The sequence below is a fragment of the Malurus melanocephalus genome, unplaced genomic scaffold, assembly GCF_030028575.1.
Source record: "Malurus melanocephalus ecotype Western Australia unplaced genomic scaffold, MMel_1.1 scaffold_14, whole genome shotgun sequence".
In the NCBI taxonomy this organism is placed as follows: Eukaryota; Metazoa; Chordata; class Aves; order Passeriformes; family Maluridae; genus Malurus; species Malurus melanocephalus.
Genome location: NW_026623246.1, coordinates 2368496 through 2396388, shown reverse-complemented (window position 1 = coordinate 2396388; position 27893 = coordinate 2368496). Strand labels below are relative to the sequence as shown.

Here is a 27893-nt window from a genome sequence, read left to right as displayed (position 1 = left end):
TAGGACCTTGTTCTATTTCAAATTGTTTCCACAATTTGAGAATTTAACTGTACAGCTCTTTCTCCTAACAATTAATTCTTCTGAAAGATATTCTGACATCTCCATATTTCTCTTTTTGGATGGTTCAGCTCCTTTTCTAATTATATATTTTTTTAAATAAAAATTGGAAATTTTCGGTTGCTTCCTATTGGGAAAACAAAAGAATTCAGAAGATTGGGCAGAGCAGCTCCTTTGGTATTCAGCAAACCTCCATGAAGATCCTGTCTTGGTGGTCAGCACCAGGTTTATGAGGTAGCAAACCTGATGTGGGAACGGGAAAGATGTGAAAAAGGAACTCTCRAATTGTTTGAATAAATAAGAAACAAAAGTAAAATTTACCTAAAGTTCATGAGACATAAAAGTCCCTAATTGTATCTGCTTTAAATGTATATTCACAGTTATTTTAAAGGTAGATTCTTCTTGATAAACACCTAGGGTCATTTAAGCAGAGCCCCTGTGGGACTCMTTTTAAACCTGTTTGCTGCATTTCTTACACGGTGCTTCAGCTTGGACACTTTCAATGACAGTGCCATGAAGACCTCCCAGATTTGCTGTACATCACTGTCATTTTTGATGAATGTGATGCTAAAATAAAATGGCACCAAAAAGGCAGTAGAAATCTTGTGCAATTTTTAGTCACGCTAGAGAGCACTTACACAAGTGATCTTACTGGAGTTAATGGGGCACCTGACAACATGACTCAGCAGCAAGAGAAATGGTTCCTCAAGGAAGGACTTCCTCAGAAAGGAATGGATTCAGCACTGAAAAGGAAATAAATTCCCAGCCAGACTTATAAGCACTAGGATCAAGTTTAAAATGATAAGTGTCTTGTTAGTTCTTTTCAGACAACTTTTGTCTGATTACTGATTGGCAATTTTATTTAATTTTCCTCATTTAGCTGAAAAGCTGAGTTAGTGGTAATGGAGTAAAGGTTGCAGATAGAGTGTAGTCTTCTGGAAGTCTCAGCCTCAAAATCCATTCCCCACGTCATTCCAATGGAATACATTAGTTGTAACTTTCTAAAATTTTTAGAAAAACCCTTTATCAAAAGATTTACAGAWCATGAGTACATTACTATTACCACTTTTAAAAGTCTCTTTCTTTAGCTATGTGCCATAGCTCTAAAGCAATGTTTGGTAATTCCATTCAGGGCAAGAATAACTCATGACAGAGGATGAGTTAAAAKATTCAGCAGTAGAAAAAGGCACATGATTTCATTTTTAAATTCCAGTTTTCTGTCTCAAGATTAATGAAAAGAACACTAATAACTCCTACGCACAAAAGCAATGTGGTTTTGGAGGAAGCTTCCAGTAGTGTAATGAGAGCAAACAGCCTGTGCATTGYAGCACAGAAATTGTTTATCCATGGATCAAATGTCATGCTTGCATGCAATTCTAGGAACCACTCATGGTRAAGGATGGCCCATTTACTCCTGTCTTCCTAAATGAMTAATATTTTCCACTACCTGACACTCTGTATCATCATTTGATTTTGTGCAAAACGTACATGAGATATTTTCAATTTAGAGCAGCAACTTCTATCGCCCATATTATATCCACTTTGCACAGGGCTGGACAGTAACAGGGAGTGCAGAGCATCTCGTAACCAGGAATAGAAGTCTCCTGAAAATGTCACRTTTTAATGTCCTAATGTACATATGGTTCTTCACAAATTTATCTTAAAACTAGAGTCCCTCCCCACTTCTCTGGGTCTTGAAGGCAGGAAATTTCCTGCAGTCTTTACAAGTTTTTGCTTTTCTTTTAAAAGGTTTTCAACAACAGGAGAGAACCAAAACCTTTAGTGCACACTCCTTTGATCAAGTACAAYGGAGCTCTGTTGTGCTAAGCAGAGTAAAGCGTACATGAGGTTGGATTAAAAATCCAAATAAACTGCATTTTCATAATGAAAACCATAGCCTGCACCTAACATTCAGAAAAAAGACCTAAGCAGACTTTACATCAGCATTTCTTTTACAAGACAAGGAAAGCCGGTATGTGGGCATCCCAGAAGTTTTTCTTTTCTACAATACTGATCCAGTATGAACATCCTGCAGCAATCCCTTCTCCAATCTGTCTCCAGTGAAGGTATGACTGCTGCCAGTAGAACAATCCAGATCCTGTCCACTTGCTAGTGAAGGGCAGAGGAGGGTTATTGTTTCTGCTTCATTAAAGGTGCACGGCTCCAAGACAGGCATGAAAAATGAGCCTGAAGCCTCACAAAGGTTTTATAGCAGAGAGAGAAGAGAGATTTCTCCAAGTCTGGACAACCAGTTGTATCACTCATTACAGTTTTTTTACCACAAGGAGGATAACAGAGACTTGCATCTTGAAGASAGAGTCCCAGTTTGCATGCCAAACTGAGATTAAAATAACAAAATAAAACAAAACCAAAAAACAAACAAAAAAGAAGAAATTATTCTTTGTCCCTAGAGATTTAMTCTTGTCTACTTTCTGATTCTTATTTGTTTGAATTACAGAATCACAGAATACCAGACTGAGAGGTGTCAGGGATCACCTGCTCCAGCTTATCYTGGAAAAAGCACTGGTATTCAACTAGGCTATAGCTCCAGAACACTAGCAAGTCTAGCAAAAAATATAAAAAATCACTCAAAGCAACAACTGGAATTCTGAAACACTCGAAGAATGCACAAGAGCCCATTCAAGACAATATATTGGTGCTATGGAGGCAAACCAAATGGCCTCAATCTAAGCACTTTTATCACCACCAGATGGAAAACCTCAGAGCTAGCGATACAAACCTTGTTTCAAATATATGAACTTTAAAATATGTGAGTTGCTAAAAAATGACAGCTGCAGGAAAAAAGTGCACTTTTAACAATAACCATTGATTCTARAGTATTTTGAAACAGGTCAAAATTGGGTGAACTAATTGAAAAAATTAGACCCTATCTTTCAAAACCCAATAGAAATTTACTAAAAACCCAGGAATTTACTAAACACTTAACACTCACAACCACCCAAAAGAGCCMATCTGAAATCCAGGATTGGCACATTTGTGTCATGTTGATGGTTTTTCAGTCCATCACAGGAGCATCACTTTTACAAATATAATTTTCATCAAAATAGTGGTCTTATAATCAATGTAATGAAATGATCATATATAACTGATCTTTCAAATATCTTCTCCCCCCCCCCCCAAAAGTAGTGTCATTCCTGACATATATAAAGTAATTTGTCCACTGCAATGACAGTTCTCAGACTCAACTTACTTCTTTGTAGCCGAAAATGATACGCCCATCATTGAGAAGGGTGGCCTGAAAAGTGAAACTCCCCAGGTTGTAATTATCCTGCAGATGTACATGGTCCCACTGGACAACTAGTGCTGTGCCTGTGAACCCCAGAGTGGGGGTAGAGAGGCAGAAGGAAGAAAAAAATGTGAGAAATACATTAACTGACTTTAGGAAAAGCACTTAACTGCAGTTACTCAAAACATGAACAGTGATTTGTCTCTCCTCAGCAACTTTCAGCTCCATGCCTTGAAATGCCAAAGATACAACAAACACAAGTTGCAAGTGAAATCCTCTTRAATATAGACACCATACTGCCACACAAGCACCTCAACTACTGCTAAAGCAAGAGTGGCCAAGTTACTTGCTTGAAATTGCACAAGAAATCAACAACYATTAAAGGCAGGATCCAGCAGTTCAGGTTTGCTGCCATTACCATGACTCTGCAGCAGCTTTCTTTAACTAAATACATAAATCCTGTCAACTTTGAAATGTGAAGTGCTAATAGCATTCCCTGCTTAGTACAAGTTATTGTTTCAAGAATTCAGATTTTTCCATTAACTATGCATTAATTAAATAGCATTATTGTTTTTCCTGCATGGTGCAAGCCCTTGCTGATGTTCTGCAAATTGAAAAATATTAGGTGTTGGCAATAAATATAGTTTAAATCAAACTCACTAAGAATTCATAGACAGGGTAAATATTGAGTCTGGTATGCAGAGATTTAGTTCCAWGAGCCTTGTTGATATTCATGGGAGTTCACTGACTGAATATCCACTTACCACACTAAAAATATACCTCAAGCAACTTGTATACCCTGTGAGCATGTTTTACAGATGTCGAAAGACATATCCCCAAAACTGTGTTTACTGAAAATAACATTTTCATCTTTATATGACTTCCTCAACAACTTCTCTTTTTGGCAGTAATGGGAGCTACGTGCTTTGATTCRCACTTTAATTTCCTTTCTTCCTGGAATGTTTGTGATGGGTCATAACATATTCAGCTCAATATATTTTTGAAATATCCTTGAAAAATCTTTTGTTACAGATCTTCTGTGCTGTAACTGTCATGGGCATATCTTGACAGGGGCTGTCATGAAATTATCAGCATGCAAATTTTGGGCCCACACTGCTCTAAGCCCAACACTTTATTGCCYCTTGTGTATTTCTATATAGTAGATACTCATTAATTGTGCACACAGTGCATTTTTTTTCCTTTGTGACCACTTCATTAACTACTTTCTGAAKATTTATTTGATTGTATGAAATTTAATTCTAAATGCAAAGTAGCTTCTAAAATTATGAGAGCAAAATTAGCCAGAATTTCCTCTAGTCAGACACTGAGTACTTCAGACCTATGTGCACCTCAGAACCCCAAGCTAAAATGGAAATCAGCTGCCATCCAAATGTCATCTCATTCCAGAGGCTTTTAGGCAGATTTGTGTGCACCTAAGTTCCTTTCAGTGGGGTACATCAGTGRGACTTTGATGGATCCCCACATTCTGTGCTTGCTCACTACAGATGCTGCTCTGCAGAGGAGCAATTACTCATGGGGACAGAGCACGGATGAGTAAGAAATAAGGTGCTGAAGTCACAAATCTGCTCAGTTCCTTTTTACTTRTGTAAAAGATAGAAAGTTCTTTGTTCTAAAGTGCATGGAGCTCAAAAGATGATGCATTACACATGAAGAGGAATCCAAAATCTCAAAAGAACTGTTCCACCTTGTCGTGGAAGCCATGGGATACAGTGGGATACAGTGCTGTGAAGACTGGAAGTCAGGAAGTCTCAGTYTACAATGAGAATTAGCAACATCTTCTCCAGAATCCTCAGATTATTTAAGTAAAGACRACAAATCTTTGGCCATAATGTTAAATAATTTACAGAGTAAAAATTATRTATTTTCTGTTTCAAAAGTCTTCTTGCAAGGAGTAGGATTTGCTCATGTAAGTATTTTACTGGATTTTTAACAAACAAACATTGCAATGACTAGATTGTAAGGAAAGGTTATGACTAGGTGTAAAAGCTATAGAATACATTTTGATAACTGATTTAAAGAATAAAAAATAATATTGGAAATATGAAATGTTTTTGATCATTTGAACATTTGCTCAAATTCACTATAAATAAGCATACATAAAATGGTACAGGTGCGTGTGCCAAAATTATAAAACAAACAAACATAAAATCATCCAGGGTGATTTAGAAGTCATGGATCTCATGGTATTAAGTCATGATGCTAAWCTCTCTAATTTTTAACTGCCACTGCAGTTGATCAGTAAATGACTGAGGTGAGGCACAAGATGCCTTTTAAGCACACAGACTATATTTCTAAAATATTGATTACAACCAACTTCAAGAGAAAAATATCCCCACATTCRAGGGCTTTGAAACTTCTTACAGAGCTTCAAGAACAACACTGCAGCTTGCCTTTTCCTCTTTCAATCTTTTTTACAAGGAACTGTTGAGAACTCATGAAGTAGATGAGTGTATTGGATTCCAATTCTGGGACTCCATGAACACTTAGTCATTGACAGGTTTATTAACCTTATCCCTGCCCTGCTTCTGTGTATTCTTGSTATAGCACTCCACAAATGCTGTTTTTATTTTAGGTAGTGGGCAGATGGTACTCACTATATATATTTTGAAGTAACAGGAATTTACACTGTTATATAAGACAGATTTTTTTTCCTTTTTAAACTGGTAAAACACATTGCTTGTTTCAGTTTATATACTTCAACATCCAGAAGATATCTACTCAATTAAGAAAACRAATTCATGACTCTTTATTGTGTTCTAAATTAATCACTATTTATAGATGTCTAGCCACATGCTTTAGACAGCCTATAAATTAAAAAGAATACAAAMCAAAAATTTAAAAAATCCTCAATGTTTCCTTCAAAAATAATTATTAGGAAAATAGGAAGAGCCAAGGGATACAGACATTTATTTATCAGTGACAGCTACATACCATTATCAAAGTATCTGACTGTTGAATTTCTTGACACACTGGGGTCAAAATTTGCCATTAAGGGTGCAATATATTGAGTAGCTGTTAGCATTCGATGCACAACTTCTCCAGTATATATGAAACCTACAACAAAAAATAAATAAAAAATTGAGACCATTTCATTAAATTCTGAAAAGWTTTAATAGAATGGCAGGTTGAGTTAGGCATTGCCAGAGCATTAAAAGGTCATCTGAGAGATATTAATCCCACCACAAATTTTATAGTGAATTAAAGAAGAGCTCAGATTTCAGAAAAACATCTGCGATGGCTGCCAGAAAAGCAGGATCCAAAATGAATAATGGAACAAACAGTTCAAGAAATTCTTGCACAGAAAAAAAGCAGTGAAAACTCAAAGAAGAATAACTCCAGTTAAGGGCAAAATGCAACTATGTGGCACTATGAAAAAAAGCCATTTACCACCAGGAATATTCCATAGTACTTTCTTCCATCCTTTCCAGCAATCTGTAGTTTGTTTTGCTTAAGCAATTTGTGACCCCTTTAAAAGTTAGTATAACCCTCTTTCATATTTTAGTGACACAGCATAAGAGACTGTTTCAGACAAGARGTGACAACCTTTCAAAAAATAAAAAAGTCAGATGAAGAGTGGAACAGACAGCACTTTTTCAGGATTATAAGGCAAGTGACATTTCTACTTCATTCTCTGCAGTGTCAGGTCTCACTAGTCTGTCCTATTCATCCCTGAGTAGACAGTGCTCCACAGATCAATAGTGGGCTTCTTTCAACTGAAGTGCTCATCCCAGACCTCTTACTGGTCTGGAATTGGAGTCCTTCCTTTGAAAGAAGAACAGTTATCTACGGTGAATACAGTAAACCTGCAGTTTTCCTCAAAGCAGAAATCAGTGTATTTTAATTGCAAGAATCTTCTATTTTAAACTATTAATAGTCTACAAATAAACCTGCATTGTTTAGGTTTGCCAGCTCCACTCCAACTGTCTAATGGAACTAATTATTTTAGGTGCCCCAGACCAAAACTTGACTTAATAACTCCCATCGCCCTAGAATGAGTCTTTTTGTTACCTTTTGCTTTTAAGCTGATTTGAGCTGCAGGYAGATCTTCAAAACTAAGGTTTGCATATTACCTCTCCTCCTAAAATATCTACCAGATGGTACCTTATAATGTTTTTGCTTTTTTTTTTTTCCAACAGCAAATATCCCAACAACAAGAATAATATTAAAGCTGAAAATTTTCTAACATGAAAAATTTTATTAGAAAGACATATTAAAGAAATATAATTCCTTACTGGCAAACTGTAGTACTAATTTCAATAGTATTTATGCTGGTTTATTTTTTTCATTTTCAATCTCTTTTCCTCTACACCACCTTTCACTGCCAAGCCCAAGAGTTCCTTTCTTCTTACATTTAGTACCATGACAATACAATATATGATGAAGGAGCCAATATATCTAATTCTAAAACATGATTGTGAAATTCCAGAACCAAACACAAACCTGATTAAAACTGCTGTTAATATTTAATATTAAAAACTATTAGTGTTCAACCTCGCTTTCATAACAATATCTCCATCCTAACCACTGTGAGACGAGAGGATTCATTAACAGACTTGCTTGATATGACATAGGGACTCTCTGAGTGCATGAAAAAATAAATTTCTGATGTGCTTTAGGCATCCTTCTACTCCTGTAGTCTCCTGAAATACATAATTAAATGCTTGACAACTGCTCATKGAACTGGTTCTAGAAGCCATAAGATGCTAAAAACAGATAAAGAAACAAGGTGGTTCTCTGGAATAATTCTCCTGCATGGCTGCTTATAGTTAACGTAATTCTGTGAACAATTCTGTGAAGTCAACTCATGTGGCAGTGATAGGAGACCTARGAAAAAGTGAAAAGTGGGGAAAATACAACAAAAGATCCAGTTGCAAAGATTTGGCATTTGACAAAGAGGTGAGCTAGAAACAGAGCTGGTTTTTTTTCTTCATTTAAAACATAATGTATTCAAAAGACACAGTATTTTAGAATCTGGACACTTCCTAACTACTAAATTAATTCTTAGGATAAAACTAAACCTTTTTTTTTAGTCGGGGCAGAAGGGGACAGAGGGGGGGAGATCCCTCCAACTGAATATCTAAACAGCACTTTTCTCTTCTAGWAATTTTAGGGAGAGAAGCATCAGTTTAAAAAAAGAATCTGCCCACATATATTTATGAGTCATTTACAAATATGAACTTTCAAAGTATACAAGTGGGGCTAGTTTTACTCTRCTACTCACTTCAGGATAGCTAACTGTCTTGTCAAAGTAAAGTCCCTGAAAAGCATTTTCACTATTTCCTGCTTATTGTTGTTTGCTTCTAAACTGTCATTCCTTTGATAAATAATCCCTTATGCTTATTTAGACATTYTTAATAGGTATTATTTCACAGAAGTATATTTCATATTATGTGCTGCTTATTATTCCCGTGGACATGGGCACACATATTTTAACACAGTTGTGGGTAGGTCTATGACCTTGAAACCATTCCTCAAAAAATAYTTTGAAGACAATACAAACAAAACCTTTGAATCCATATTCACATGTCATAATTCGTCTTCACAGTTCAGTACCAATTCATCCCTTTCACAATGATCCTACACTTACAAAGTTTTCCTTTCATGCTTTCATCCCACTTACAGTATAAATGTCACGATTATTACTAATAATGAGGTGGATACAATAGGAAAAGAAAGGACTTAATTGTGCTGGAACACAYAACTAAGTAAATCAGCCCAAGTAATTAGTAACCACAGAGCGTGTTTGCCAGTGYTTGCCGGATGCAGCTCTACTATAGACAAAAATGGAAAGCAGGAGGTGGATGATAGCTGGGAAGCAGGCAGGCCTTGCATGAAGATCACTCTAATGAGAACTCCAGTCATGCATTGGAACAGCTTGAAAAGAAACACAAAGTCATTTCAAATCATCCTAAAGATTTAAAAGATGAAGCCACTGTTGACCATGGACATTTTATCATTGCAACTACAACATGAAAAAAGCAAGTGTTAAATTAACTTATTCCTGAATGGAATTCTGCAGAAAATTGGCTTAYATTATCTGTGACCTAATTTTCTGACAATGCTTAATGATCATGGTTGATTCACTTAGTCAAGGAARAATTTTTCAGACCTGCAGTTTCCTGAACCACTTAATCTCTCCTTTGTGGGAGGCATTGGGAGAGCTCTTTTCCAAAACTCTCTGCAAGTACTATACCTAGAAGCATATTATGCTCCTAAATACTGGAATGAAGACAAATAGGGAAAAGTGCTCTGCATTTTGTAAGTTTAATATCTACATATAAATTTAACTAAAACTAAGGCCAAACTAATACTTGTAAATCAAGAAGAGTATACTCCTGGTTCTCACAGTGTACAAATTTACACTCACACAAAGAGGGGAAAAAAATACAACCACTTATGCGTGAAAGCACAGTTCCACTTGATGTAGGACCCTGACTTGATTTAAAAATGCATTTTCATGACTGAAGTTACCCATTCCAAAATATGCTTCTTATCTGTTGCATACTAACGTTTTACAAAGAAAATATAATGTACAAGGTTAAAACACTCTTCACGTAAGATTTCTGTGATTTCTTTTTTATACTCCTAGCTCTGCACAAACTCGGTATCACTTAGAAGTTTCTGACAATATTTGCCAACAGAATCACAAAATATAGTTTCAAGGGCATTGAGTCTTTTGGTGAGCACAGGCAATGAGTCTTTTGAAGCTGCTACTGTGTGTATAAAGAGACGGTAGGATATGTGACATGCAGACAACACGAAAAAATAGAAAAAAAAAAATCTAGGTTGATAATAATTTTTAAACTAGTTGATATCTAACTTGTAAGATAAACCCTAGTCTCTCTCTGTGGTGGGTTGACTTTTGCCATCTGCCACATGCTCACCCAGCTGCTCTCTCACAGCCCTTCCTCAGCAGGATGAGGGGACTAAACAAAATGAAAAAAGGTGTGTGTCCAGATATAAACAGGGAGAGCATTTGCCAGTTACTGTGATGGACAAGAAAGAATTGACTTGGGGAAAGTTAATTTAATTTGCTGCCAKATAAAACAGGTTTGCATATAGAGAAAGGAAGACAGATTAAAACACCTTCCCTCTACCCCTCCCTTTTTCCCAGGCTTAGTCAGTGTCACTCCTTTATTCCTGACTCCTCCACCTCCTCCTCTCCATTAAGCAGTGCAGGGGGGTGGGGAATGTGACTTGTGGTCTGTTCACAACACTTCATCTGTACCACTCCTTTCTTCTCTCATTTATTTCCTATTCCATTGTAGATCTCCCCCATGGGCTGCAGTCCTTTAGGATAAACCTGCTCCAGACTGAGTCCTCCACAGCCCATGGTTCCTCCAGGACATTTCTACCTCTCCAGTGCTGGGTCCACCACAGGCTGCAGGGTGGATATCTCCTTCAGTGTGGCCTGCAAAGAAATATCTGCTCCAGCCTGGTCTCCTCCACAGATGCTTTGGTGCCTGAACAATCTCTTCCCTCTTCTTTTCTCTCCTTGGTGTTTATTTCCTCATGCATTTTTCCTCACTCCTGACACTGAGGTGCCACATTCTTTTCCATTTCTTAAATAAGCTCCCCTAGAGGTGCCACCAGAGTGGTTCAAGGGCTCAGCTGTCTCCTGCAGTGGATCTGTCTCTGTCTGGTAAGGGACAGTCCCTCACCTCCTTCTGCAGAGGCAGTCCCGCCACTAACTAAATGTTACCACAACYCCTAACACAACCTTAAACAACCCAATATTTTGTTTGTTTATATATAAATTATGTCATATTTGATTTTGTGTATGAACTATTTTATCTATTATGCAAAAATAGCATTATTTACCTGAAATACTGGCATTTCTTGTATCTTGTCAAGAGTTTTAAAATTTTATTTTTTTGATTAGTGATTTTCTAGTAGAAGATAGGTGGAAAGTTGCAGCTGAAACAACACCTAATGTACTAGTCTTACCTTAGTAACTAGTAGTTCTTGCCCAGGTCAGGTTACTCACACTATATAATACCTTTTGTCTTCTAAAATGGAAAAAATGTTCCAGCAAAAAGAAAATGAGAGAGAAAAAACTTCATTGTGTCKGCTGCTACTAAGCAACAGCAGCAAAATAAGGTGATGTGAAATTATACCTTCAAATAGCCACACCATTGTTTTCATAAAAAAGCACATAAAATTTATAATTGAATTGATCCAGTGTGCTGAAAGTTTTGTTGAAAGTCCAGTGGRATGTAGGATTTTTTGTAATTCCTTTGATTCATGCTGCTAAGAATTTTGACTTGCATATTATTTTCAGGATGTTTCTTGTTTTACATTTCACTGTTTCTGACATACAACATTTYTATCTTGCATTCTTTTTTTTCTCTTCAGTAGTAACAGTAAAAACTTGATGAATCTATTCTTGTTTTCGGAAATAAACTACACAAGGATCCAAAAKAGACATTTACATCCAATGGAAAGAYGGCAAGATATGGGTRAATAAAACATCAGGAGTAGTGTTGCTCATGTATTTATTTGTCAAAGATGACAAGTATTGCACAGGTGTATAAAGCATAGCCCAGAAAACTTTGCAATGTATCTTTTTCAGCTATACTGAAATGTGCTTTCCCTGTGCTTTTCCTGGTATTTCTCCACCAACTATGTCTTTACGAAGCAAATTCAAGAATATGTTACGCTATTAAGCCCCTAAAATAYATTGGAATCCTGAATTCTAGAAACAGATAACGCAATTTACTTTCACGCCTTGTCCTATATAGCCATATTAATTTTTCTTTGATATTTCAGTGAAGTAAGCTTTAAGTAATGTCATTTATCCCCAGATGGCTAATTTATTGTTATGTCTGTGGAAGACAGTTATCATCACTGTAATTGCATGAAGATTACAGTGTAATTAAACAAAAGGATAACAGCAACTCCAGATCCCTCAGACAATCCATGAAAGTTAAATACCTTAATGAGCTTTCAAGATCAGTGTAAAATGAACCAATCTCTCACGCTATTTTATGATTTTTGCCCAGCCTTTTGGGAAAAATGAATTAGAGAGATTATACATTTTTTTTTTCCTTTACTTTTCCTTGACTAGATTGAATGTCTAAACCATTTCTTCTTTTGGCCTGAAARGTGGGCTATCTGAAAGCTAAACCCCAGAAGGCACGAGCATAACAGTGTTTCTTAATTGCATAACCTTACAAGGTCTTCTTGTGAGTCTGTGCATGAGAGTAAAAAGAAAAGCTACCCACAATTCTCTTACTCTTCTCTGTACTTCTGTGTTATCTTATGTAGATATTTAAAGGCCAGAAAATTAGTTTTTCACCATTATTTTTTTCTGCTGCTTTGTTAATACTTAAAGCAAGCATTATCTGGAAAATTTGAGAACGTGCAATGTGTGACATTGAGTAAATGTCAGTAAGTTTTCCAGTTTGCTGTAGTTTGCTATAGTTTCTTTGTGAAAAGTATGTGATCCAGCAGAACACAACCCATTCTGATTAATATCCTATTCAGCTCAGTGCAGGAATTTATGGGATAACATATCATGAAACTCTTCCAGTAGATGTTTTCCTTTGGACGTGCCCCTATCAGGGGACTGTTCGATACCACTGGGTGGACTCTGGAAGCAAGAGGACTTTTAAGTAAGGAGAGATGAACTTCAGAGAACTTGCAAATATAATTGTWACCAAAGTATCTGCTCACATACTTTTAATGACTCTAAATTGCAAAGCTCTCAACATCAGGAGAAAGAAAGCCAAATGTTATTTAATGTCTAATGATTTGTATCTGTTCCTCTCTGACCATTTGCACACTTCCTTAGAGAAAATTCTTGGACAGAGGCATGCAACACATTATCTACTCGCTGAGACACCACCATGCGATAGCTCCCAAGTGCCTCTCAGCTTCAGCCAAACAAACAAAGACCAACAGTTCCTAGACAGGCTGGAACCAGAGAAAAGAGATTGACGAGAGGATTATCTCACTTGGGACAAATATCTTAGCAGCTGTGTCATTGCAGTAACTTCGGCGCTGCTGAATCCTTGGAAGAGGTTGAATAGAGCTGCTGCTAGGGGGAAATCTAATTTTGCAGTCTCTTGCTGATATAAGTGTCTATTCCACTGGTTGGGTAAAACATCTTTATGCCTGAACAGATCTTGTCATCAATAAAAAAGTTTGGATGGTACTGGATGGTTCTTGTATGGTCTTTTAATGTTTGAAGACATTTAATATAATGGGGTTCATCTTTGAATCAAACTGTTGTAATATCAGTGCTGATTTTTTTTTCTTTTGCTGCTGTCTCTCTCCTCCTATATTGCCAGAGAGTCTAATAAATATAACTCTCATAAGCTCTTCTGCTTGCTCTGCTTATTCTCTTCTCTCTTCCATCTAACTTTTAAAGTTCTTTCTTACCTGATAAATCACAGGGAATTTGAATCACAGGAATTTTTTAAAAATGAAAGACTTTYGGGTTATGATGAAATCATTATTCTTCAATGTTTCAAAAAATTCAGTAAGGAAAAGAATAATAGGGTCTAGACAATGCTGAGTGCCATCAAACTGGATTGTCATTCCTTCTGCAGAAATCTAAAACAACAAGGTTGCAGAAGACARAAAGAATATTTTCAAAATTTTAAAAAGTCTGCTTAAAATTTGTGCAAAACATGAAGAAAGTTTGGTGAATGTCTAGGTACTGSGATGAATCAATGTTATCTGAAAAACAGCTTTGGGGTTTTTATGTAGAGATTAATTCCACACCCATTATATAATGCTATTGCATTGCCTCTTATAATCTTYCATAAAATATTTAAACTAATCCTATGTATAATATTTAATTTCAYGTAAAACAACAGCACACAGCATCTCAGGGAAGACTGCAGAGGCTAACATGCAACTTTAGAGAAGTTTCAGACACCATTATATTACATTTCACATATATACATCARAAAACAACACTGAAATAGCATGTAATGATGATGGTTTTTATTCCATAAGGAATCTTTTCAGAAGGGGATTTAGCTCAGTGTTCCTCTACTGTCAACATCCTGCCACAACTACGTGCTGGCTGACTCCTTGCTCTCCCACCACATTTGTTTGTGTTGGATGCAGAGTTCAAAGAGGTGAGGCAGCGTGGGTTTGCCTCAGGCAGAACTACTCAGCAGTGAATATACAGCTCAAAACAGTGAGAGGGAAGCTGATAAATGTCCATGTGCAACTTGGGCTTCAGGAGAGGAAAACTGTTTGTCTGCTCAGAAAGTGRTTCTTGCCCATGTGCATTGCTCAGTTAAAGGTTGTGTGAGTTTGAGTGCATTATCCCGTTCTCTTGTTCAACTCTGCATCCCTCCCAAGAGGGCCCCTCTAACGCAGCCACTGCAAGGGAAAAGAACCCAACTGTGCCCCTTTCTGTTGATTGAGCCTGATGCCCAGGGCTGGATACACCACTCATCAAATTTCACTAATTTATTTTCAATCTTAGAAATTTGTGGCAGACAATGCTTTGAATGAGGAACCTCTACCCTGAGTCAAGACTAAATAAACCCCAAACCAGACCTTTTTGATTAAGATCAGATTAAGATTTGCGGGTCTATCTCTTGGTGCAGTGGACAAATGTTGCGTAGGCAGCGAGGGTGGCTGGTGTGGTGAGGAACAGACAGCAASCATGGCCAACAATACTCAACCAGATTTGTAACAGACATTGTATCTTGAAGTTGAGACAATTTTGGTCTTGTCCATTCTTAACCTCACAATCATTTTGGGCTATATTTTTCAGTTGCAGAGCTAATCTATGGAAACATCTGGCTTAGAGCAACATGAGCAGAACAAAACAGAGAACASGCAAAAATCTAGGTGGGGAAAAACTAGAATATATTAGTTTCTGTTTAGAATTTGAGAATTAAATCACATTAGCTTTGGTATCATCAGTAATTCCCTTGTGTTTCCTCTCTTTTGCTGCATTAGTTTGCATTAAAACAATTTTCATTATGTGAAAGCACTGCATTGATTTGTAATYTAAAGCCCACAAAAAAAGTTCTGTGAACACATAGGAAAACAGACCAATTTTCCTTTCATAAAGAGAGATATTGCTTGTAAAAAGTGCTGCTTTATGATGCTTCAGTTTTTATAAAATTTTAATACTAAAGATCTTCATGGTCTTTATCTTCATGGTCATACACAACTTTGTAATACATAATGGGGATAGGAAGATCAAAATTTCTTAGTGCAGTTAATACAGGAAGATATTCACTCAGATCCAAAAAGACGAAGCTTTCTTTCAAAGCAAGTAACTTTTAAAAAGTCTGATAATGATGTCAGGAAAATCATCACTGTCAAACTGCATAATTACATTCTCTTTTCAAATGAATTCTTTTAATTAAAGGGAAAACTTTCCCTTATCGTCCTATTAGAACAGGACCTGTGCTGTATCACAGTTCCAAGTCCAAGGTTTTAATAATCTGACAAAAAAGAATAAATGACAAAAAGTATAATCAGTACTAGTTCAAACTAGATGATTTCAAGTTTCTGTCATGGCAAGCATACTAGCTTCAACTTTGAACAGAAAGACTGAAGTAAAAGTCACAGCTTTATGGTTTCTATCTTAAAATAGTGTTTGTGTCTGTGTGCATAAGCACTCTGAAGGGAAGAGTGAAATGATTTCTCTTATGGACATAAAAAAAGGAAAAATCTTTGGTACCATTTCAAGATGTTTTGAAAAGATGGGTGCTCCTTTAAGAAAAAGAATCTTGGCAGGGGTGAGCCTGTTTTGGAGCTGTGCATGCTCAGGTTTAGAAGCACAAGGGAATTGATCCATCCATCTGAAGGTCCCAGGCTTGTGATAATCCATCTTTTCCATCTTTTCCATATGGGTCAGAGTGAGGAAACAGGCCATGGCTATGCTGCAGATATGGTGTTCAGAGTTAAGCTCATCATAGCCCTAAAAAATCATCAGGAGGAAGCTGATTTGTGTGCAATCTCTGCAAAGCCCTTTAGTAAATATAGTTCTGCCTAGCCTCATGGCTGGTTTTTGACACGTTTTTAACAGGTTGAAGGGCAGTCATCAGTGGAGTGTCACATATTCTGCAACGGATTGCCTGGGCCCTTTATTGTACAATGGCCCCTGCCAGGTGGGTGCCTTGTGGCACAGGGGAGGATGTACTAACAGAAACATCAAACTGGCTTGATGTTTCTGTGCCTCAGCAAAAATAGATATGAAAACACATGATTCATGTCTTGCAGATGTTTGSAAAAGACTGGAAAGATCATCTTTCATAAACTCAGTATGCATTGGTACATGATATGAAAGAAACTCTAAATGATTGAGATTGAAAGTGTTTTGTATAAGTTTTTCAACAATCATCTGATGAGCTAAAATATGACTGTTGGAGGAAGAGACCTAAGAACTAAACAGAAAATGTCTTCAGACTGAACTAGACCAAAAATTAATTTCTAAAAAGCTGAGGATGTAAGTTACAAGGTTCTATGTTATGGAAGGCATATGATACACTTCACACACTTCACTCTGATGATAAATGTTGCTCATTTAATCACATGGTAAGTTRCAGCAGCAGTAGGATATCTGTGGTAAATGCCATGTAATCACAGAGTACATAAACAGTGATCCCTGTCTCCTAAGCCAAAGTGCAGGTTACAACATAATTATGTTTAGACATAGTAAAAGTAATCATCAGATGTGGCTGGATTGTATTTGCCAAGAAAAAGCCATTCAGGGTCTGCCCAAAGMAAACAAGTTCTTTCCTTTCAACATTAGGAGCTGGTGAAGCTCAACTGCAGCCCCCTGAATCATCACTCATCCAGAAGATAAAAGTTACATCAGGAAAGCTGGAAGACTGGTCTTAATGTAGAAAACCTTAGACAGACATTAGCTGTAATGAGGAGAAGGCTGTTTCATCATGCTTTGGTGGAAAAAGTCTGTGGATAGGACACAACAGGCTGCTCTTCGCATCAGATGACAGTGATAGAAGAGTGGTGACAGTTTTTTCCATGAGCATTTTAACCACTTCCTTTTGAATGAATATCAAAATGGAGACTATGGATTAAACCACCAAGATGCAAGAAGAAAATCTTGCATCCCATGAAATCCCAGAAACCAAATATAGTCTTGTTCACATTCTATTTTTTTTTTTAAGTTCCTGAACGATTACATTCAGTAAGCATGCACAGGCAGGTGCAGAAACAAAACTGCTTTCAGCTAACACCTGAATTCATAGTTGTTTTCATTGTTGCAGGTCATCAATGGCAGCAGGGGAAAAATGGAGAAGCGATGAATTTTTTTTATTTCATTCAGTTTGAACAAAATAATGCAAGTTCTATTTATTTCCCTTGAGAGAATGCAGACATATGGTTTGTCATCCTTCTGTCTGCTGTCACGGCTCCATTAGGGAACTCATTATTACTTTTCCTCATCTACAAACTTTATACCCCAGAAGCTGCTACTTTCTCAAGTTGCCATCAGTATGCCAACTCACATTCCATTTTTGAGGAACATAATTACTTGCTCAGAGTACATGATCTCATTAGGTAATTAATATTTCCCAACAGAGGGAAAAAAAAATCACCACAGGATTTGATGAGCTTTCCCAAGGAATGAGGAAAAAGGTATMAAAAAAAATTTCAAATGTCCACCCTTAATATACACTTTGAAGAAGTAACAACAAAGAAAATTTTCAGAGGTTAAAATCGGTACTRTTGATGCTTTGACAATCTGCTCACAAAACTGTGGGCCCATTCTCTTTGATCTGGGGATTCAGCTGCCATGGCCAGTCCTCAGAGATAATTAGAGTATTTTAAAATTCACTGTGGATGGGAAAACACATAAAGCAGTCATAACTCTGACCAAAAATATGTTTTGTAAGCAAGGAAGAACCAGCTTTTACTCTCGGTTTCAATTGTACTATGAATATATGAAGCGCAAGTCATYGCTAGCAGTAACCAAAATTTTGTTACTGAAGACATGCAAAGGCCTCCTGAAGGTTTGATTCATCTGGAAACGTTAAGAAGGGATGGCCAGTACAAAGGGTAATGCAATCCTTTTAATCACACAAACATTTTATGAGACATTTCAGAAAGCCTGGTAGGGGTCAGACCCCGCTCCAGCTGTACGCTCCTGACATAGCTCAATCTCTACAACGGCGAGTAGTGAAGTTGTAGCGATTGCTGACACTGCCAGAGCTCAGCTTCCTGAGCTCAGTGACTGCTGGTGAGGAGGGCAAGACCMCAAATGACCAAGAGCAGCACAGTGACTTTACTGATATTAACACACCTACTGCTGCATGCATCCTGACTTCTTTGTACGGTATCAGACAAAAACGAGTTTCAAAAAATAGAATGTCATGCAACTTCCTAGACCAAGCAAAGTGACAGAAGACAAACTTTGTGTGTGATATGCACTGGCATACGAAGTGATAGAATAATATGTCTTTTTGACAGAGAAAATAATGGTTGGGACACATCTGATCAWCAGGACTGATACATTGAAAAAGCCACCAAACCAAACCCAACCCAACCCATTATGATCATCCCTGAATCTACTGCTCAGTGATAATACCAGACTAGAGAGCTGAGGGATAGCCTCTCCTGAACTGCAYTGCTGCTTGCTGCCTCATTTGCACTGARCTATCTAGAAGCAGGGAGGGTCAGTTTCCTGTTGTTCACATCAGCTCTTTTCTTCTGCCACCTAAAGCACTGCATAAGACACAAGTTCAATACGGATTTTAAAGAACATATTTCTGTTCCTAAATTCTCTATTCACTACCCATCCTCCTCTATTTGGAGAGGAGCCTTAACTACAAATTCTTACTCTTTGCACAAACTCAGTCATACAGAATGGACAACATCTCAAAAACATCACTGCTGAGGACTTCTGCCAGTGTGACTGATGTGAATTATATTGATTCTATCTGTGTGCGGTCARCCAAATAATGTAAGATGTCAACTAAGACCAGCAAAGCTCTTAACACAAGAAAACTTGGTACAGAGGTACCATAGGATGAATGAAGTTATGTACAGATCCATGTTGTGGCAGCTGCTTTACTTCATTCTGCTGCTTTTCCTTCCGCAGCAGCCCTCAGTAAAAGTGGAAACAGGACTGCTCTGGTAGTGCCCAAACCCAAGWAGCAGTCACCAGAGAACCATCTCTAGTTGCTTTCTCTGAAGTTCTTTGTAAAGATGATGGTTGGTATCAGAAGTGAAAACTTTCCCTTTCCTATCTTTTTGAGGAAASTGCCTTGAAATCCCCATTGCAGAGCAGGAACTGCCTTCCCTTTGTGTACAGTACAGAGGGCAGGCACCAAAATAAAAGTCCACTGTGTGTTTATAACCTTGAAAGTGGTTGTCACCAATCTGTCACTAATGATATTCATTAGTSTTTTTGCCTCCAAGACTAGACTCCCACTTTCCTATTGAAATTYAACTTCTCAGTTCTTTATTTTGTTTAATAAACCCATCAAGGTGATGTAACTCACATCCTCATCCAATGCCACGTTCAACCAAAGCGGATCCCAATCACTCTACCTACTTTCACATACCTCCTACCAAGGAACAGAAAACTAAGCCAGCAATAATACCAGAAGAAATCCTTCATCATCCCACTTCACTGAACTGCCGTATAAGCACTTCTGCCATCCCAGAATACCTAGCAGGCAGGGTTAGCAGGGAGGGTTTCTTCTCTTGGCTGTGAAGGCTTATGCCAATTCAAAKTCTTTCTGAACTCCCAGCCCTACACAACTTGGAATGAAAAATGTCACTTTGAAAATCTCTTGAGCTGTCAATTTCCACTTAAAACTCTCATCGGGGTAACCTACTCCCTCTCAACCTTCTAAAATTTTCGGCCTAAATTACATCTAACAAAATTTTTTACTTGTGCAAGAATAAAGTAAGAGCAATCTGATAGATTTCTCCTTTTTTACAAGTCTAGGAAGAAGACCTAGTCACCTCTTCCTGAACTGAAATCACATGCCTACACATCTAAGACAGCTGAAAAAGCTTTTCAACAATGACTGAAAGATGGTTCTGAAAACAGGAGAGACATAGGTTTTCTTTTCATTTGCAAGTACATAGATTCATTGATGAGGCATGAGAAGGAAATCTTATTGTATGAAAATTATGAACTTGAAGCTCTAACATTCAAGGTCATTCAAGATCAATACGTTCAACGTTCATGTTCAGCTTCAAAATAAGCCAGTAAAAAAATTACATATTATTACACTAGTTACTTTAAACCACTCAACAARCAATGCTTCTCTGTGGCAGAAAACATTGGTTCTTAAGAAACCATAACACCACACTTTCAGCTTTTGAAAAYTCCTGAAGTTTCACCAGGTTGAAAACAATGGCTTATAAATTTGTTTTAAATGAATGCCAAGACATTTTTCAACRGAAAAAATGCAGGCATGTCTCTTTAATTCTTATCACTTAACATAAACTACAGAAAGAGTAAAAAGACCAATTGGTATTAAAAATACCCATTGAAATAAGACTGATGAATTCACAACGTGTAATCACAAAGAGAGAACTCAACTATTCAATTTATGTTAAATATAAAAACTAAATTTCAATGCAGATTTTAAAATACTCAGGAAAATAATTTTTCATAAAATACATGCACATTATTTACAGTGAAACCAATACAAAGTCCATTCATTTTATGACAGTATGTAATGCTTCAGTTATTCCGCAAAAGCTGGAAACACAAACAAATGAAAAGCCCTAACAGGCTGATTATTCTACYAGTTGCGGAGATGAATTTTTATATTTTTATATTGAATTTTTATATTTAGGGAATTATAAAAATATTTAAGGACGTGTGTCTGCAAAGGCTCAAAGGACCATCAGTACCTACTGAGTTCAGTCAGCATTTAGAGAGTTCACAGTAGATAAAATGGTTAGTGATTTTGACATATAGTCTTGTATGAGTCTAGCCCCGACTCATTTTTTCTAGCAAAGGGAATGCCTATCTCTATGTCCTACCAATATTATCATAGCATTGAAGAAGAATCTCAGCTACTGTTCAGCCATACATGGAGTCCAAGTTCAAACTTCAGGCACTTAAGTTACTACCTGAACAGACGGKGCAGATATCTGGGAGCACCCAGTCAGGATGGATCTTCATCCCTAATGAGAYATTCACACATGGTCCTCTTGGCAGCCAAATATGTCTTGCAGCACAGGTGGCTGAAAGCCATGGACAGTGTTTTCCATTTTGCTGAATAGATTCATAGAAAAACAGGATCCAGCCATGCCTAGGGACCCTTCTGCCTCAGGCTGCTTCCAGACCTTCCATCCAACCTCAAGAAAAATACTATTTACACCTCTGGCAGATGGAAATCATACATTCACCTAAGCACAAGAGAGGAAATCCTGGCATTTTTGGCACTGGCTGTTCTCTCAGCTTGTTTCCAGATTGCAGAGGGGGAAGGGGCCTGCTCTGAGCAGGGAATCCTACTGCACAGGCAAACAGGCTTTCATCCAAGAAGGCTGAGTTAGATGCTCTGAATTACCTCCTTCATTTCACTGACTACATAATTAAATATATGCCTTAATTGAAAATGAGTTCCATCTCTCTTGGCCTGTTTCCTGCTCCATCTTCCCTTACACCTTTAGAGAGAAGRGAGATTTCATGGCACAAAGGCTTATGCTTCTTTAAAAATCACAATAACAAAAATAAACTTTTGTCTATTATATTTAATTAAGAATTTGTAATGCTCAGATCATATAGCTACTTTTTAAGTGGAAAAGGTATCTTGTAAAAACTTCTTTTCTGTCACGTATGTATTACTCCCAGCTAGTCAACAACCCTATAATGCCACTGATATGTCTCTTATTTCTTAGTATTTACTGAAATGACCGAGCAGAGAAAATATTTAAAAGACTCAATACAGAAAATCTGATAAAGGTGGCAGGTTATTTTAGGCAGAGGGATGGTGCTACCTGTCTTTCTAGAATAAAGATGATTTTTTTTTCCTTATTTCATCTCACTTTCCAAAGTTATCTTTTTTTTTTTTTTTAATTATTTTGTACATATGGCAATAATCAGTCCATATGTAGGTTTTACAGTTTTGTACATTTGCTTCTACTACCATTGGTTTGTTTTCTTCTTCTGGTTCTCCTTTGCTAATTGTTTTAGAACATCGGTGATTTTGGTGTAGATCAGGGCGCAGACAATGGGCACACCATTTCCAATGAAACATCACTTCTTTGCACATTTTCTTGTCAGTACAATATATCTCACTTTCAAAGTAGAGATGTGCAGTCAAACAAATTTCTGTAGTGACAATTTCAGCTACACTTAAGCTTTTATTTGGTAATGTGTCATTTGCATGGTTTGCACATTTAATTTTCTTATGAGATGTGCACATTGTACCCTTTCACTTGACCTGCAAATTAGTAAACTGGGAAAACTCATACATTGTAGAATAAGTACCATTATCAGCTAGCAGGAGTTCTTCTTGGGYGAAGTCCAAATCCAACTGCTGGGTGATGCTTTTATTTTTTTTAAATGCAGAGGACAAAGTGTAACTACCACATATAATGAATCATCCAAACTCAGGAAACAACTTAAGACTTGATGGATGTGATCTTTAGAAAAGCATCTCTCTTGAAAGAGTGCACACAAATCCTACTTTGATATGGCTGAATTTCCATTGAGTTAGTAATGTGAAACACAATTTACGTTAGTTTTCCTGTAATGTGAAATRTAATTCACAAAAGTTGTCCTTTCACATGTTAGCAAAAAAGTTCTAATGAAATCTTTTTCAATCAATGAAAAATTAGGGTATAACCCAAGAAGTTTTTCTAGGTATCTTAACAATTAAACACTAACCAAACCAAACCAAACCAAACCAAACCAAACCAAACCAAACCAAATCAAACCAAACCACCTCCTCCTCCCCCAAAAAAACCCCAAAAATCTCAAACCCTCCCTTCAAAAGCCAACAAAAATACCAACAAAACAAAACAAAATGAAACAACAAAAAAAGCGCTCAAATTTTACTAGCTATTATCAGTGGGAAATGACATCTTTTGGTCTAAACAATTATGTCTAAATTTTGTATGGAAAGTTGAATCGTTCATTGTGTGTTCATAGAGAGCCTTTAGGAAAATCTCCACATTCATTGTAGATAGCAAAATTGACTACATAGAAAGAACACAGTGCAAAATATTTGCCTTATCTAATTCATGCAGATTTTGGGCACAACTCTTTACTGGATCTATGCCCTTTAATCTCATGCATAGTCAGTCAAATGTTTTCTGAATGAGGTGCCAGAAGAGAAAGCACTCAGCTGATTTTTGATACCTTAATAAAAGTTGGCAGGATTTACCAAAGTTCTTCCTGCTTTTTCTCCTTTCTGCTGCTGCTGAAGAAAGGAATTTAAGATTCCAGTGTTGCAGATTAAGYCCTTTGCAGGGTACAGCTCGTTACTCAGTTGCATATATTGAATATTTCATCYTGACTTTTCACTGCTACTGAWCCGCTTCTGCTCAGAGATAAWTTTTCMCTTTACTGTCAGTTCYCAACACATCACAATTCAAACTCTTWTTTTCTCATCCTCCTTAATCTGAGCAGTTCTTTCCAGAGACACTTGCACTGGTTTTTGCAATCAAGTCCTCTCTTCTTTCTCAAGGCGGTGTGTTTTCAACACTTTGTATCTTTCCCCATGAAACAGGCTTTCAGTTTTCCAGGTTAGAATTTTACCTCTTCTGCAACTGACTCTCTGCAGGAGTTTGAATAATTTTGCTGAACTTCAGTGCCTAATTTTAATTATTTATTTCTATTGAGGGTTTTTTTGGAGGGGAAAAGAGCAAGGAATTCTGTACCTAACACAGTAACTCTTGATTTTAACAATTACTTGTGTTCTGTAGCCTCCATGCTTCACAAAAATTTTGGCAGTGTCTTAAAAACCCCATAAAAAGTGGGGGTTTAATTTTTTAAATTTTTTTTTTCTAGAACATCGAAGATTATTTCTCCTCTTATATCAAGCCTGCTACTAAAAGTAGCTAGAACAGCACAGAACTACAAGCTCACATAAGCTGCTTTAGCTGTGGCACCAAACACACAACAAACTATTGTGAATTTTCCTGTCCTGTTAAGTCTTCTGCTGATGAAATCTTCCATCTCACATATTTTGATGCTGCACTTCAACAAAAGCCTGCTCCTTTTATTTACTAGCACATTTATAGTCTTTGGTACCAGAGATCTAGAACCTTACAGGGTTGAGATAAATAATTTACTTTCAGCAGGRGTCATTCTCTTACCCTGTTTCTCAGAATGAAGGTCTGTTGGAAATTCATTTCTTTAGCTCATCAGACATGACCTGCTTTTKGTTTCTTATCAACAGGCCTCAAAATCTCATCTGCCTCAGAAACCATAAACGAGCATTTCATGAGTTCTCTTTCCAGCCTCAGCAGTTTAATGAGATCAAACAGATATACTAGGAAACAGAATATTTAATGAGGATCGAAGTCAATAAAACTCTGGCAGACCTGCTAAACTAGTCCAGTCATGGTCCTTTGCATTTACTGCCTGGCTACTGAAGTTGTTATCACCTGCCCTGTGGGGAAAAACAATTTAATTTTTAAATTGTACAGTGGGAGGAACTATAGTTATAYAATAGGGCAGTCTTAGAGGATGAAGTTAAGAGTCATCCTTGAAAAAATTAAGCAATTGGCTGAATTACACAAAATATCTGCAGTTTGCTGATAATGTACTGCTTTTGTACTGTTTCAAAGTTTACCTGGAGGTGAGGCAGTGTTTAGATCACRCCAGAACTCTTTCATTGATTTTCTGCTGTGTTACCATGGAAACTTTTCCCACAAAAAAATGCACATTGCATTACAAATATTTACAGACAGTGTTCACTTTGTTGATGGGTTAAAGGGGGAGTCAAGTCTAAATGCTCCTTCATTTTAATCATCTAGTTAACTGATAAGAGTGTGCTGAGTCCAAGTCAGTAATTTTTCTTATGGCTATTTTATTTTCTCAACCTTCTTGCAAGGTTGAGAAGTTTTCCATGGATATAAATCAGCTCTTACAAATGAGATTCTTCTACTCAATGTCTCCTTAAAGTTTCTCAAATCACTCATTACCAAGGCAGCCTTTTATTTGTTTCTTCCTCAGATTTATTGCTGTGAAACCACCGGACTAGAACCTGCTTAAGGGGTTGTGATGCAAAATGGTTTTATAGGCTGGCGCTTTTAAATCATTCATTTTCTTGAACAGGTGAAAGGAAAAATGCTTCATGCATGTTTGCTCTCATGAAGTCAATCAAGGAAGYAGTCAGGCTTTGGATCTTTCTATGGTAAGGACCAGTCAACATATGCTCAGAATAAATTCAACAAATGGCAGAACTTACTTTGGTTTCTTTTTAGAAAAGTCAAAACAAATCACCTGAAAATAATTGTGTTTATGAAAACAGCTTCATTCAGCTGTCCTCAGGTATGATATTTTATCCAAGCATCACGGAACGTCTGATTAAGATGAAAATAATGGATTAGGTCAATAACATGAAGATGACTTTAACAGTTAAAGAAGTTACTGCATACAGAGATTAGGGGGAACAAAGAGTAAMAGGAATGTAATAGGTCCCTGTCTCACAATCTGCCTTGCTTCACTGAATCTACGAGGGCTTCTACCCTCTGACTACAGCTGAACCAGAAGGTCAGATGAATATTTRTGAAGGAGGGATGCCTAAAGGCAGCCCAAGGTTTGCTGAATTCATGTTGCAAAATTCTTTTTCACATATCATTGAAACTCACCAGTGTGTATCCTTGGTCCCTATTTTAAGTATATTTGTGGTACTACCTCTCTAAAATTACTGGAAATGCTTGAAGCTTAAGTACCTGATTGCAAATTTCATTGCAATTCATATCGGTTTCAATTTCAGCCCACCTAGATTACATATTTTAAATACACCAAAGGAATAATTATTTTAGGCAAGACTAATTTATTAGTTCCCTGCTTGAAGCATATGGTTGGATGCAATGATCTCTGAAGGTCTTTATTTGAGGTGCTCAGAATTTCCACGCTTATTTGTATGGTTGTCTATGCAGAGTTCACAATCAGCAGCCCAGCCTTTTTTTCTCTGAAGCAATGCCAAAAGCAGAATTGCTTCCCCATCCAGCAGTTTCCATTCCCAGTTAATGATGAGACACAACAGGAGGATAAGGCTAAACAAGGTCACCCACATTGATTCCCACTCAACAAATCTCCAAAGGATTTTGAAGGCCCAATATTGGGTTTCAGCTAAAAGGTTGTTTCAACCTCTGTTTTAAAGTTTGAGAATATGCTCAAATACAGACAGAAAATGGCTCCTGAATGGGAGCATTCTGACATAGAAGCAATATACAGAAGAAGCCAAGATTACCGCAAGATAACAGCAAGAGAAGAGACAAACCAGGTTGAAGCTCTGAGACTATGAATGGGACAAGAAGATGTTAGAGATGAATGGAATAAGATCAAGAATGTACTCATTGATTCATCTGTATGAAATGAAAATTTAATGTGAAAAAGAAAAAGATAAAAATCAAGTAGAAGCCAGAGACACCCATGTCTCAGAGAAACAACAGTTTTGAAAAGGTGGTGAATTGATCGCTGCCCTCTTCTCCCACATCCAGACAGCAAAACCTACTAAACATCCATGATCATGCAGAAGAAAATCTCCAATAAATGTCATCAAAGAACAGAAATAGACTCAAAGGTGCAACTAAAATTCAGAATTATTCAGAAACATTCAAAATAATGTTTCAACAGAAAACTCAGAATATTTTCATGATAGTTTTATGGCATGTAGCAATCCAGTAACATGACTTTTCTCTCTAGGTATATGACAACCATTTAAAATCTCTTAAAGATKGATTCATACCACTGATTGCCATGACTTTGTAGCAATTTAAACAAGTAATTTCCATTTTTCATAATCCTAATGCCCCATAAGCAGATACATATAGGGATATACGTGATCAGATGTATTTCCCTGTATTTTCAGAAATCACTGCATTGTGGATTTTTTCCTTTTCYTTTCCCTCTGGCAAAAATCAACCAGATCAGTAAAATTATTTGTGAATTTATAATCTTACTGTGGCCACAGAAGGTCTCATTTCAGTATTGTGCTGATACAGGAGTTCCTGTAAGCTATGTCTCGACACAGACAATCTGTTGGAATCAGCTTTTGTCTCTTTCCACACAGGATGGTCACTCAATATTAAGGCCAGGCTGACTTCTCAGGACTGAGTCATTACACACAACCCACACAGGTCATTACCTTTAGGAAGAAAACGGACCTTCTCCATTTTTGTTTTGGTACYAACCCACAGGATATGCTAGCTGAACTGGCTGAGGATTTTGTACTGGYTTGCCCATGAATGGGGTTTCACCAAGTTATGAGGCTAATTTCTGTCATGCCAAGACTTTCCTTATTACTCCAAAATATGATACCAAAGAAGGAATGGTAATACTTATAAGCACAGAAAGATGTGAGGACAAAATATTTGTCTTTTGACGGRCATCTTGAGTCATAACTAAAAGTCATGTTTTCACGTGCACAGTTCCAGTTGGTTGGAAGCTGGGGACATTAGTTTAAAGATAGTC

The 27893-nt window shown here is 37.1% G+C and overlaps 1 protein-coding gene across 1 annotated transcript in view; it reads right to left on the bottom strand.

The window, feature by feature from the left end:
* PLXDC2 (plexin domain containing 2) overlaps positions 1 to 27893 on the bottom strand; it is a 241017-nt gene that overhangs the window by 65339 nt on the left and 147785 nt on the right. The window contains exons 5-6 of the mRNA XM_057383620.1: positions 6257 to 6379; positions 3269 to 3387 (exon numbers count right to left, since the gene is read on the bottom strand). Of these exons, the coding sequence (XP_057239603.1) occupies positions 3269 to 3387; positions 6257 to 6379 (242 nt within the window). The remainder of the gene's footprint in view (positions 1 to 3268; positions 3388 to 6256; positions 6380 to 27893) is intronic.